Genomic DNA, 14,702 nt, shown 5'->3' on the forward strand with positions numbered 1-14,702 from the left:
ACTTTATTTAAAAGTTGTTTTCTTAAAGAGTCCACATTTTTTGCATCAAGATTTCCAAATAAATGCTAAATAGGACTTTTAGCCAGATAATTGGAGCTGGTTGTTATCATATAAGAGAATGTGTACAAATGGCAAATGCCATTATCAGAAGCCTGTACTGCATTTCAGTACCTATTTCTATCAGTTAATATGTTAACCAACCACATCGGTCTGGTAATCAGGCAGTAAGCATTTATTTGGACTGCAGGAATTTTTAAAGACAGATTAATACCAACACAGAATATTCTATAAAAGACACACAGAATTAGAAGTATTTGAACAGATACACAGGTATTTTAATTATGTTTTGAAGTGGCTAATGGTTTATATTAGCTTGTCAACTCTTTTAGATTCATCACAATTCTTTCAGATTCCTCTGAAATACTCCCAACTACTGGTAATTGCTACTTGCCTCAAGAATGGGGTAGCCACATTCCAGGTCCTGGTGTTGGAGACAGATAAGAGCAGTGATGGTTCCCTTTGCCTAATATCCTTCACTGTTCTTATTTCAAGGTGTCAGAGTAGAATAGAATTAGCTGTCAATTCCAGCTTTATATGAGGTGGTAAGTGAAGAAAGAAGGGGATTCAAGTCCTCCAAAGGCGCCTTTTCTCTCTGATACTTTAATAAGGATGACGGCAGGACAGAGGCTTCTGGAAATTCTCACACAGGCATTGGGTGGAATTAGTACATAAGGAGTTGCAAAAAGGTTCCTCCAGTGCAAGAGAATAAGGTCAAGAAAAAGTTATCTTCTGCAGATACACACTCCAAGAAGCAATAATTATTTTTTTTGGGGGGGGGCTTAACACCTAGATGCAAGATATGTCTGTGCTTTCAATCTAATTAAACTAGTCCATTAATTCCTCATGTCCATTTCTATCATTGCACTGACCACACTGAAGTATAACTACTGGTTTATGTCTACGTCCTTTCTACCTAACTATGAGTTCCTTTAAATAGAAACAGCATTTTAGTCTTTTTTTTTTTTAAACCCATAGAATCTAGCACTGTGTCTGGCACAAAATAGGAACAAATGTGTTTTGAATAAATGAACTGGAAATATAACTAAAGAAGGCAGATAGTAAAATGCAATAGGCGGGGCGCCTGGGTGGCTCAGCTGGTTAAGCATTGCCTTAGGCTCAGGTCATGATCTTGGGGTCCTGGGATGGAGCCCCGCATTGGGCTTCCTGCTTAGCACGGAGTCTGCTTCTCTCTCTCTCTCCCTCGTCCCCTTCCCACTGCTCATTCTCTCTCTCTCAAATAAACAAAATCTTTTAAAAAAATGCAATAGGCATCTGCATGCAGTATATAAAAGGGGTAACTGGATTACAAATAATGTTATTTAGTGTTATTTATAAATATCTAAGAAAGCTATATAAGAGCTATTAAATCACAAAAGCATCTTAAAAAATACGTGTCCCGGGGGTGCCTGGGTGGCTCAGTGGGTTAAAGCCTCTGCCTTCAGCTCAGGTCATGATCCCAGGGTCCTGGGATCGAGCCCTGCATCGGGCTCTCTGCTCAGCAGGGAACCTGCTTCCTCCTCTCTCTCTGCCTGCTTCTCTGCCTTCTTGTGATCTCTGTCTGTCAAATAAATAAATAAAATCTTAAAAAAAAAATACGTGTCCCCTATAGTAGTGATAGGTATTTATTAAACTATTCCAAAATACAGCTGAATTTCTTCCAAGAACATGTAGGTCTGGATATTCAGGCTCTACACACATTTATTCATTTCCATAGCAGCTACTGAGTACTTGTTATGTGCCAGGTACTAAGACAGGAATGAGGACTATAAAGACAGATATTCATGGTCCTTATACCCAAGTCCTTATACACACGTAGTCTTTAGTATAGAAGGAGGAAAAAAAAATGTAAAAAAAGAAAAAGTGAGCTAGACTGTTATAGGCTGAGATAAGTTTGTTGCCAGTAGAAAGGGCGCAGAGAGACTGATTACTTCAGATGTGCCCCGCTAGTGGGAAACACAGAATGGGAAAGACTTAAAAGTGAAAAGTTAGGGGCGTCTGGGCGGCTCAGTGGGTTAAAAAGTCTCTGCCTTCGGCTCAGGTAATGATCTCAGGGTTCTGGGATCGAGCCCTGCATCGGGTTCTCTGCTTCTCTGCTCGACAGGGAGCCTGCTTCCCCCTCTCTCCCTACCTGCCTGTATGACTACTTGTGATCTCTGTCAAAAAAAAGAAAATATATATATATAAAGTGAAAAGGTGGACAATGAGGTGGGAGGGGGCAGAAGGGCATTTTAGTTTGAATGACCTGCTGGAGAGAAAGTAATGAAACAATGACATGTCTGGTTCCACATAGATTTTAGAAGGTTTTTTTCCTTACTTCTGTAGAAAGTAGAAGATTCCATTGGGATCTTGATTGGGATTGCATTGAATCTATAGATGGCTTTGGCAGTATTGATATTTTAACAATATTAATTCTTTTTTTGATGGGGTAGAAGGCCAGAGGAGAGGGAGAGACTCTTATGCAAGCTCCACATTCTGTGCAAGCCCAGCATGGGCCTTGATCTCATGACCCTGAGATTATGACCAGAGTCTAAAGCAAAAGTCAGAAGCTTAACTGACTGAGCCACCTAGATGCCCCAATATTCTTTTATTCTGTCAACATGAGGCACATTTCCATTTATTTGTATCTTCTTTTATTTCTTTCACCAATGTCCTATAGTTTTCAGAGTAGTGATTTTTCACCTTGTTGGTTAAATTTACTCCTGAGTATTTTATTTTTGATGCTATTGTCAATGTGATTGATTTCTTTCTTTTCTGGAAAATTTGTTGTTAGTGTATAGGAACACTACTGATTTTTATGTTAATTTTGTATCCTGCAACTTTACTGAATTCACTGATTAGACCTTAGAGTTTTGGGTTGAGTCTTAGGGATTTTCTCTATATAAAACCATGTCATCTGCAAAGAGAGATAATTTTACTTCTTCCTTTCCAATTCTAATATCTATTATTTCTTTTCCTTGCTTGATTGCTCTAGGTAGAACTTCCAGGACTATGTTGACTAGGAGTGGTGAGAGTGGACACATGTCTTGTTCCTGATCTGAGAGGAAAAGCTTTCAGCCTTTCACCACCATGATGTTAGTTCTCAGCTTGTCATGCATGCCCTTTATTATATTGAGATGTGCTCCTCTATAGCAAAATTATTAAGAGCTTTTATCATAAATGGTTGTTGAATTTTGTCAAATAATTATATTGGAAAAAAAGACTTAAAAAACACCTAGATGTCTAGATGTGGATAGACATGTGTAATACACACTTTGTCTATTGAGATATGATTATTTTTTCATTCTATTAGTGTGCTGTATCACACTGATTGGCTTGCATATGTTGGACCATCCTTGCATGCCAGGGATAAATCCCACTGAGCATAGTGAATGATCCTTTTAATGTGCTGCTGAATTCAGTTTGCTAGTATTTTATTGAGAGTATTTCCATCTATATTGGCCTGTAGTGTTCTTTTCTAGTCATTTTCTTTTCTGGTTTTGTTATCAGGATAACGCTGGCCTCATAAAATGAGTTTGGGAGTGTTCCTTCCTCTTTGCTATTTTGGAAACGTTGGTGTTAATTCTTACTTAAATAGTAAAAATCACCAGTGAAACCACTTGGTCCTGGGCTTCTCTTCATTGGGAGATTTTTTTGTTACTGATTCAATCTCCTTACAAGTAATTGTCTATTCAGATTTTCTGTTTCTTCCTGATTCAGTCTTGATAAGTTGTATGTTTCTAAGAATTTGTTTTCCATTTCCTGTAGGTTGTCCAGTTTGTTTGTGTTTAGTTGTTCTAGGAGCCTCTTATGATCCTTAGTGTTTCTGTTGTACCAGTTGTGATGTCTTTTTCATTTATAATTTTGTTGATCTGCATCCCTTGTTTTTGTTCCTTGGTTAGGCTAGCTAGAGTTATCAATTTTGTTTATCTTTTCAAAGAAACAACTCTTCATTTGTTTAATCTTTTTATTAATGTTTGTTCTTGACTTCATTTATTTCTGTTCTGTTCTTTATTATTTTCTTTCTTATACTAACTTTGGGCTTGTTCTTCTTTAGTTCCTTTAGGTGTAGGGTTAGGTTGTTTATTTGGGATCTTTCTTGATTCTCAATGTAGAAAAGCAATAAACTTGGTGGTTTGAGCAGAACTTAGCATGGAAAGGCACAAGGTTCTGAAGAGATAAGTTTCTAAAGAACTTGATATAGTAAGCTAAGAAGTTTTGACTTTTACTATATGAAATAGGAAGTGCAAAGTGTATTAGTGTTATTAGGGCTGCCGTAACAAAGTACCACAGATTGGGTGGCTTAATAACAGGCTAGAAGTCCAAGTTCAAGGTGTTGGCAGAGTTCTTCTTTAAAGGCCTCTCTTCTTGGCTTGTAGATGGCCATTTTCTCTCTGTCTCTTCACCTGGTCTTTCCTCTGTACATGTATGTATCTTAATCTCCTCGTCTTATGTGGACATGAGTCATGTTTGATTAGGGTTCACCGAATGACCTAATTTTAATTTAATTATCCACTTTAATTTTTATTTTTTAATTAATTAATTTATTTATTAAGGAGAGAGAGAGAGAGTGTGTGTGTGTGTGTGCTGAGCAGGGAGCCAGCCACAGCACTGGACTCCAGGACCCTGGGATCATTACCTGAACTGAAGGCAGATGTTTAACCAACTGAGCCATCCAGGTGCCCTAATGACCCGCTTTAAAGACCCTATCTCCAAATACAGTTACATTCTAAGCCGCAATGGGTTAGGACTTCAACATATGAATTTTGATAGTTGGGGGGCACAATTCAGTTCATAGCAAAGTTAGATGTATATTTAAGTTATCCAGACAGTAGAGGGAGGACAGGTTAGATAAGTGCAGGATCTGGGGCAATGAGAACCTCTGAAAGACTTTCCAGTAATCTATATGTGAGATGATCAGGGACTGAACTAGAAAGCCAGAGGAAGAGGATGTGTTGAAGGGAGATTTTAAAAGAGTTATCAGGAAGACTGGTCTGCAAGCTAGAATTCGAACTTAATAGCAAAATCCTCAGTGCCCTTGACATTTTTGCCAAGATCCCTCAATGCAGACTCATGTTCTGCCATTCAACATCACACATGGCACCCTCTAGGCATAAAGACCTTCCCAATGTGATCTTTGATCACGCTAAGCTTTTTTTCAAGGCCAAGCCTGTGTTCCTGCTTATCTCTCTGTCAGAAACATTCTTTCCTCTTTTCTTAGCTACATCTATTCAGGTAGAGGTAGTCAAACACTACCTTCCCCACGAAGCTCCAACTTCCTCTGGCAGCAAATCATTCCCTCCCTTGGACCCCCAAGAGTCCTTTGTGCTTGGACTCTCTCACACTATGCCAAGATTATTTTACATTTTGCACACCTGCTACCACCCATTAACTATAAGCTCCATGTAGGCTGAGATTGGTTTCTTTTTTTGTTTCCCTAGAGCCTGACTTGGTGAAAGCCAATGGAAAGTATTTAATCAATATCTAATAAATGAATGAGAATCAAATACCACTGAGTACCAGGTAAGGCCTTGCCTGTTCTTCTGTAATATCTCTTTTTATCTAAAACACTAGGAAGAGACTAAAGCAAGACAGTCAGATTTTCCATATTTGGGGCTAAATCTCTTATAAAAAGAAACAAGATATTTTCATAAACCAGCAAGGAAAATTCCAGGGGAAAAGCCAGGCAAATCAACAGAGTTTCCAATCTGTCACCACTTTAATCCAACTTGTAAATCACTTCTAGTTTAATTTTAAAGGACAAAACACCACTGTCCTCATTTTTTTTTAACCTTTTTTTTTTTTTTTTTTTTTAAATTTAAGAACTTAATGAGTGGCTCCCATTTCCTATCTGATCAAATCCAAGTTTCCCAGTATGGTTTTGAAGACCTTCTACAGTCTAGCTGTGTTTCACTATCTAATCCATGGTCCACAAACTGTCAGAATTATCTTCCTGAAACACAGAATCTTTCATTTTCATACTCAAAAATACTTTAAGCTTCCTCATGACCTCAGATAAATTTCAGATTCCTCATATAAGCTTTCTACTATTTGACCCCTGTCTTATTTTCTGGCATATCCTCCCCTAGTCTTCAATCTTCAGCTACCTTCCCAAGCTGTCTTTCTCAAATATTTCTGCCATTTTCCTGTTTTTGTATCTCTACATACAATGTTCAAATTGTTCCTCAATCACCTGCAAGGCTCTCTTCCATAGCTGTTGTAAAAAGTCAGCAGTCCAAATACAAAAGATATCCAACCCACCAAGATTTCTCCATTCTCTCTACTCCCTTTGAGAATCAGTCTCTGGGATCAGCCTGATTGGGATCCATGATCTTTTCATATTCCCTACAGTTTCTGCTAATACTCTATCCTTCCGTAACGGTTATATACAGAACTATTATATCATTTCAATCAGTATACACACAACTTTTAAAACACCCTCCCTAGACTGCACATCTATAGCTCTATTTCACTGCCTTCCTTTCTAGTAAAATTCCTCAAAGGATATGTTTATATATGTTGTTTCACTTTTTCTCCCATCTTTTGAGCTTGCACAAAGTAAGCTTTCATCTGCTACTCACTGAAACTGCTTTTATCAAGATCAACAATAACTTGCATATTTTTGAAAGCCAAAGGACAATACTCAGTTGTCTTCTTGAACCAACAGCACCAATTGACACAGTTCTTTGCTCTTTGCTGCTTGAACCACTCTCTTCCTTTGGGGCCTGGGACACCATTTTCTTGCTTCTCCTCTTCTCTCCACCAACTGCTGGCCCATCCTTCTCTAGCTTTTTTACTTGATTTAAGTTGTCCCAACCTTTATAAATTGAAGTGCCTAAGATTTAGCCTTCCTTCCAAACACTCTCATACTCCTGATCTTGTCCAGTCACAAGTTTATAAATTTCACCAATAGGTTAACAAGATCTAGTTTTCTGTCTCCAGCTTTTACCTATCTCCTAAATTCCAGATTCCTATACACCACTGCCTAATCAGTTGTATTTAGATGTCTAATAGGCATCCAAAACATAGTATGTCCAAAACTAAACTCTTGACTTCTCTCCTCTAAAACATGCATCTATCACACCCTTCCTCATTTTAGTAAATGGCCTCTCAGTTCTTCTACACCTTGGTGTCATCTTTGACCCTGCTTTTTCTCATCTAATCCATTAGCAAATTTTGATAGCTCTGCATTTAAAGATTTTATTTATTTATTTGACTGATAGCTCTGCATTTAAAATATATTCAGAATTTTGTTACTGTGCACAACTTTTTCAATGCTATCACTCTTGTCTAAGCCACCATCATCTCGTGCTTGAATTATTTCAATAGTCTCTTAACTGGTTTCTCTATATATATGCATTCAGTTTTGCTTCAGTACTTTTATATTTAATATTCCTTTACCTGGAATTTTTCTCCTCTAGAGAGCCACAGGTTCCCTACTCTCTTCAGGTTTCTTTTCACATTCTACTTTACCAGAGAGGCCTTCCCTAATCACATTATATAAACCGGAAGTCTTTCTCCACAATTGTCTAACTTCTGCCTTGCATATTGTTCTTCGTAGTATTCATCACCACTGGACAAAGTATGTATTTATCTGTTTGTATCCATCTCCTCCCCCTTGAATATAAACTTCTTTAGAGAGGGTAGTCTGTTTTTATATTCCCAGGGCCTAGAACATTGTATTTGATTTATACAGAATGAATAAATAATTGCCACCTATTAGTTTGAAAGCTCCTATATAGCTTTACTGATTATATATTCCCATTAATACCTTCCATATGGTAAAATTTCAAAATGTTAATCAAACTGAATTGCATCTTATTTCTCTCTCCTTCTCGAAAATGTCCTCTGTTCCTTTTTTGGCAAGTTTCCATACTGTACCTGCTTGCTTTCTTCTTCTGCTCCAGCTCACTTGTGCTGGAAGCCTTGGCTGCTATTTCTTTAACTTCCTCTTTTCCTGTCTATATTCTATTACAACTTTACTTTCTGAGCTTCCAGGAAACTTTGTACCTAATTTATAATTTAAATTTTATCATGTAAGTATGTATGTACGGGCAAAAGCATAATATATATAAGGTTTTGTACTGTCCATGGTTTTGGGCATCCACTAGGGGTCTTGGAATGTACCTGCTATGGGTAAGGGGGGAGGGTCTACTGTACAAGGTTACATGCATGGTAAGTGGTAACAACTATATCAACTGATCAAGAATAGTATCTCAATTTGTATACTACACATCACCACTTGGATATCTAATAGGGATCTTATTCTGTCTGAAACAGAATTCCTGACTTTAGCACCCATACCTATTCCTTTATCATTCTCCCTTCATCTACGAGTCACCAGTGGGAACCCAGTTTCTTATGCCCAAAGTCTAGGAATCATTTTTTTAACCAAAACAATTCTGAGATAGTAGATTCACAGGCACTTGTAAGATCCTGTGTATCCTTTATGCAATTTCCCCCAGTGTTAACATCTTGTAAAATGATAATACAGTCTGGCAGTTCCTCAGGTGATTAAACATAGTTGCCATATATCCCACCAATTCCATCTTTGGATGTATAACCATGAAAACTGAAAACGTATGTCCACACAAAAATCTGTACACAGATGTTTACAGCAGCATTATCCATAGTAGCCAAAAGAGAGAACAACCCAAATGTCCATTAGTGGATGAATGGGTAAACCGTATGTGGTATAGCCATATAATATTATTTGGCCAGGAAAAGAAAAGAAATGCTACAACTTGAATGAATTTTGAAAATATTATGCAAAGTGAAAAAAGTCATTCAGACAAGGCCACATATTATATGATTCCATTCATATGAAAGTCCTAAATAGGGAAATCTATACAGACAGAAAAATAGTGTTGTTTAGAGCTGGGGCAGAGTGAACAAGAAGAGATGAGATGAAGATGAGGTCAGTGCGAGATAACAAGGCGTGGATAGTCTCAAGCATATTTAAGTTTTAAAAGTCATGCTGGCTGCTTTGTGAGAATAAATCACAGGTGGAAAAGAGGGGAAGCAAGGTAATTAGTAAAGAAGCTACTCCAAAAATCAATGCAAGATAGGATGATGGTTTGGACTAGGGACTTTGGAGGTGGTGTGTGAACTGACTGGATCCAGATATGCTTCAGATGTTAAAGCCAAAGGGTTTGTTGGTGAATTCAGTGCACAGTGTAACAGAAAGAGAAAAGTCAAAGATGACTCCAAGGTTTTGGGTATGAGCAACTGGACAGATGGAACTAGCATTCACTGAGTTGGAGAAGAGTACAAAAAGAGCAGGTTTTGATGACCTACATGGGGGAGTTTGGTTTTGGACATGTTAATATTGAGATATTGAGTAGCCTGCTAGATATATGTGCCTCTGCGGTTAATATTCTGTATTGGCTTATAATTTGGAAGTTGTCAATGTACAGATTACACTTAAAGCCCCCAGGTTGAATGATATCACCGAGGGTATTGACTTACATAGAGAAGAGGTCCAAGAGCCTGAGGCAGTCCAAAATGAAGAGGCCTGAAAGATGAAAACGGACTAGCAAAGGAGACTTCAGAGCACTTAAAATAAAATCCACGCTCCTTACCTTAATCATGACCTGGCCCTTCCCAACGTCTTTCATCTCACAGGATATTTAGCTTTTGGAATATACCAAGTCCTTTCCTGTCTCGTGACCTTTTTGTTTGCTAAGCCATCCACCAGCCCTGGTTTTACCCTGGCTCCAGTTTTAGCCGCTTCTTTGTCACTACAGCTCTCAGTTAAATTGTTGTTCTGAGTTTTTTCTCTAACTCCCCCCCAATTAATAGGCCCAGCCCGACCACCCCCACCCAATTATGGCTCTTACCATAATCGATAATTACTTGTTTCCCGCCTAGAAACCCGTCCACCTTAATTTAACAAAAGATTAAAAAACGATCACTATATGCCAAATAAAACCTCAAGAATTCCTTCTACGCAACTTTCCAGAGAGCAAGGGCTTCGTTATCTCGTCTTCTGCCGCATCCCAATGTAACCGACTATTCCTTAGCAGTCAATTCTCAGATTTTTGCAAAATTTATTAGCCGAACGGAGAGTAGGTACCGGCAAACTTGCCAACAGAACTTGCGCCCGCGGCTCCGCCCAATCCCAGAGTAGCCCAAAGGAAAGGAAGATCCGCACGCATGCGCCGTTGTTCTCTGAGCTCTTCGGACTGAATCCCACCCCTTACCCTTGAATTGTTTAACCACTGCGCCTGCGCAACACGGACCTGTTTGTTCTTTTGTTGGCGCTGTCAATAAAGTTTTAGTGGGCCGACTCCCTTTTTACTTGGCAAGATGGCGGAGTACGACTTGACCACTCGCATCGCGCACTTTTTGGATCGGCATCTAGTCTTTCCGTTGCTCGAGTTTCTCTCTGTAAAAGAGGTGAGGGGGGCTTTGACCGCGAGGAAGGCGTGGGAGCGTATGAGGCGCGGGGCGAGGCCTAGAGGCGGTGGCGATAGCCGTAGGCCTGATACACGTGTGAGGCGGCCGCGAGTTTGGTCCTGCGTTCGGGAGTAAGGATCTGCTGGTAATTTAGCACCGTCCCAGTTAATTAGCACCGCAGAATTTGGTTGTGATGAGAAGTGAGAGGACAGGCGGCAGCTTACGGGAGGAAGAGGTCTCTGCTTCACTACTGGAGGTGACAGTGCCAGAGGGACTTCCGCGTCAGTTCCTCTCTCAAGTTGACCAACCATTCGCCGCTTCCCTGTAGTAACGCTTGCTTCAAAAAGCAAATTGGAATGTTACAGATCTTGTTTGCTCTTTCGGGAGCTGTGGGAAGGGTGTGCTTGGCTTTGTTTTTGTTTGCCGATCTTTGGAATAATTTTCTTACGCTTAAATACCTAGTATTTTAATTTACATTAAGTTGCGAATTCTTCGCAGAGAGTTCCTGGTTTTTCGGCAAGTAGCCACTTCCTAGAAGCGTGCCATATTTTGTCGGATGGGGACGCCTCCCCCCACCGCACCACCCCCGCCAAAAGGAAAAAAAAAACAACAACTGGACGGTTTTTTTTTTTTTTTTAACTTAAAAGTGGTTTTCCGGTGTATACAAACTCGAGTTAACATGAAGATTAACTTTCATTTAGCTACTCAAGATACCTAGAATTAGCCTGTGGTTCTGGTACCTCATTTCAAAACGTCTCAATCCTGAAAGTTTTGAAATACTGGGCTTAGTTATACCTTGAATTTGTTGGGAAGTTGGTACGTTTTAGTAATTATAATAATGTTACTATGTTGAAGGGATTCGATTATTGGCCAGAAAAGTAAATGCATTCTGTATCTGAAAGCAGGTTACAACATAAGCCTAATTAGGGAACTCTAAATTTGGGGAGTGGATTTATGGCTCAACAGTAAAACAGAAAAGCTCTGCAAATAAACATTAAATTGTTTTGGTAACGTCAGATCTTCCTGGAAGTTACTGTTCATTAGACAGGTTTAATCCTCAAATTTATCTGCTCCTTTTCTAAACACATAGCAGGATTCTAAAGTTGTGATGTTAGGGAACAAGCAAAGTTTATTTTCAATAAATTTCAGGAATGTAAAAATAAAGTAATATAAAGCTTTGTCATGAGAGGTTTTTTTTTTTGTTGTTTGTTTGTTTGTTTTTAATTTCTCCTTAGGTAGGATGTACTTACACCTGTATTTTAGAGCTTGCATAAAACAGTACATTCTGCCTTTTTTCCTTTTCTGGATGTTTGAGGATAATTTACCAAAGATCAAGGAATAGAAAAACGCCATATTTGAAATCCTTTATCAGCTACTTGTAGAAATGCTTCTTCTTTTTTTTTTAAATATTTTATTTATTTATTTGACAGACAGACATCACAAGTAGGCAGAGAGGCAGGCGCAGAGAGAGAGAGAGGAGGAAGCAGGCTCCCTGCTGAGCAGAGAGCCTGATATGGGGCCGATTCTAGGACCCTGGGATCATGACCTGAGCTGAAGGCAGAGGCTTTAACCCACTGAGCCACCCAGGTGCCCCTGTAGAAATGCTTCTAAATCAGCCAAAGTTCATATTCTTGTACTGTGTTCTTTACACTTTTGTCTTATAAGGCAGATACATAACAGGAAGGAATATGTGAGTGTAAATTAGGTTTTCATAGGGTAAGACCAAAACTATGAAGGGCAGCTGAGAAATGGTGGAAAATAACTGCTCAGTACTTGCCTCTTTGTAGATAATGTTGGTAAAATGGCTGGAATACACCAAGAGGAAGACAGGTTTACTTAGCAGTTACTAAGTATAGCCTATCATGGAGTTGTGTTAAATCCAGGATAACACCTAGACATCTCACCGCTGAAAAACTTACCTATCCTTTAGAGGAGATAAAGGTCTATAATTACATATGAGGCAAAAAAAAAAAAAAAAAAAAAATTAGTAGGGGCAGAGTGCTATCAAAATTGGAGATTCTATTGGGTGATCAAAAAGGACTTTGAGGATAGGTTTTAAGTTGAGTTTTAGATGGTTAGGATGGAGGCAGGGATCATGATTCCTAAAAGTAACAATTTGATATATTTGTAATATGCTGGATAATGTAAGCTCCATGAGAGCAGGATCTTTGTTTTGTTTTCTGTTGTGTCCTTAGCTGTAAAATAGAGGGACGTAAAAGCTTTTAATGAGTATTTAATATCTCTGTACTTCAGAGCTGTTTTTTATTTTAAGAAAGCCTGTCTCACGCGTAAAGTGTTGATACTGCCACAAATCTTATGGGGTTAGAAAAATTACATGAGATAATGCATATAAAGCACTTAGCCTTCTGGGACAAAGTGAGTATTCCTGAATATTTTCCATTAGGAGGCTAGGCCATCCTGTGTGAGAGTAGAGTGAGATAAGGAGTGGAAATGGGGACTGAGAAAACTGACCAAAGTATAAGGATTGGGAAGTGTGGATGGCCCAACTGAGATTGAAAATTATACATTTGTAAGAGTTGATGACAATCACTCTGTGAGTGATAGGAGCAGTGGAAGGTTAAGTAGTGTAGAAATGTTTGGAGGTAGACTTACATGTCATTTTAGAGATTGCTTATTAGCAAAGAAAAGCACAGATGTGATTAAATAGCATTATTGCCTGTTTCTGAAACATTTTATAGTCGTCCCTAGCCAGAACTTAAAAGACAGACGACTTTTTTCCAGAAATAAAGATTGACATTGAATTGTGTTTAGTTGGAGAGAATGGATGGAGTCAATGATAGTACTAATGAGAAGATCTTTGAAATAGCTAAAAATGGATCTAATGTGGTAAATAACAACCAAAAAGGGGGATATAAAAATTAAAAAGAACAGAGGGTATAATGAAGCATTTTAATGGTAATGGTGAAAGAGATGATGAATTTAAGTTGAAATCTTAGAGATGAGGTACTAAATGGAAGTTGTGGAAAGTTGTGGGAAATTTTAAGACTTGAGTTTCTTAGGAATCATCAGTATGGATGTTGGATTTGTAGAGGATGACAGCAGGAAGAAATGTCAAAAGAATATTTTCTTTTTTTAATTTTTAAAGATTTTATTTATTTGACAGAGAACGAGACCACAAGTAGGCAAAGCAGTAGGCAGAGGGAGAGGGAGAAGCCGGCTCCCTGCTAAGCAGAGAGTGCCATGTGGAGCTTGATCCCAGGACCCTGGGATCATGACCTGAGCCGAAGGCAGACGCTTAACTGACTGAGCCACCCAGGTGCCCCTAAAAATAATTTTTAACTGATGAACATTTGCAAACAGTTTCAATTATAGAACACTAACTTTGTCCCCAATTAAGTGAATTCCACCCCCCCCCCCCAAATTTCATACTTCCATGAGTAGATCTCTTTTACAAAAAAGTTTAGTCCATTATTTTTTGCTTCAAAAAGAAAAGGAATTGTGAAAACTCTTATAGTACTTATACTATCTTGGTTTTCTGGGTTTTTTTTTTTTTTGAAGACTTGTTTATTTTATAAGTACCGCGCGCTAACCGATTGCGCCACTGGAGCTCCAAAGACTTGTTTATTTTAGAGAGAGAGCTTGCAAGAGAGCACTTGTGGTGGGGGAGGGCAGAGTCAGAGGGAGAGAGAAAATCTCAGACTCCCTGTTGAGTGTAGAACCCCATGTGGAGCTCTATCCCAGAACCCTGAGATAATGACCTGAACTGAAACCATGAGTCCATTTGCTCAGCTGACCACCCAGGTGCCCCTAGTTTCCTAGATTTTTGCCTCTTAGCTCAAAAGTCTAGAATATTTACTGTCTGCCCTTTACAGAGTAAGTGTGGGTATAAGGCAGAATTTAGGGAAGGTGATAATAAGCAGTTACGGATTTAAGAGGCCAGTAAGATCTGATGGCTGAGGAGCAGGGTTTTGAATCTACAATAAATAAGAGACAATACAAATTAAAAGCTATTAATGGAGTGGCAAGAAGAGGTTGGCATGCTAGGGAAAGATGTTTTCACAAGATTAGGTTCTATAGGGTACACTGAAAGGAAGCCTTGATTTTTTTTTTAAGTAAACTTTTTATCAAATATTACATTCATACAGAAAAGTGCCAAATATAAGCACCTTTTTTCAAAGTGAACCCACTTATGTGACCACCATCCAGATCAATAAATGAAACATTACAGTATCCTAAAAACCTTCCCCTGATCCCTCTTAGTCACTACTCACACCTCCCAAAGGTAAGCGCTAGTCTGATCTAGAATA

General features: G+C 38.7%; 1 protein-coding gene across 1 annotated transcript in view; it reads left to right on the forward strand.

Annotated features, from left to right (window-relative positions):
* Positions 1–10,315: 10,315 nt before the first annotated feature.
* The window catches only part of LOC111146664 (eukaryotic translation initiation factor 3 subunit E), a 43,581-nt gene continuing 39,194 nt past the window's right edge, over positions 10,316–14,702 (forward strand). The window contains exon 1 of the mRNA XM_022502310.1: positions 10,316–10,434. Coding sequence (XP_022358018.1) covers positions 10,345–10,434 — 90 coding nt within the window. The 5' untranslated portion in view covers positions 10,316–10,344. The remainder of the gene's footprint in view (positions 10,435–14,702) is intronic.

The sequence above is a fragment of the Enhydra lutris genome, unplaced genomic scaffold (genome assembly GCF_002288905.1).
Source record: "Enhydra lutris kenyoni isolate GAN:26980312 unplaced genomic scaffold, ASM228890v2 scaffoldscaffold14, whole genome shotgun sequence".
Classification (NCBI taxonomy): Eukaryota; Metazoa; Chordata; class Mammalia; order Carnivora; family Mustelidae; genus Enhydra; species Enhydra lutris.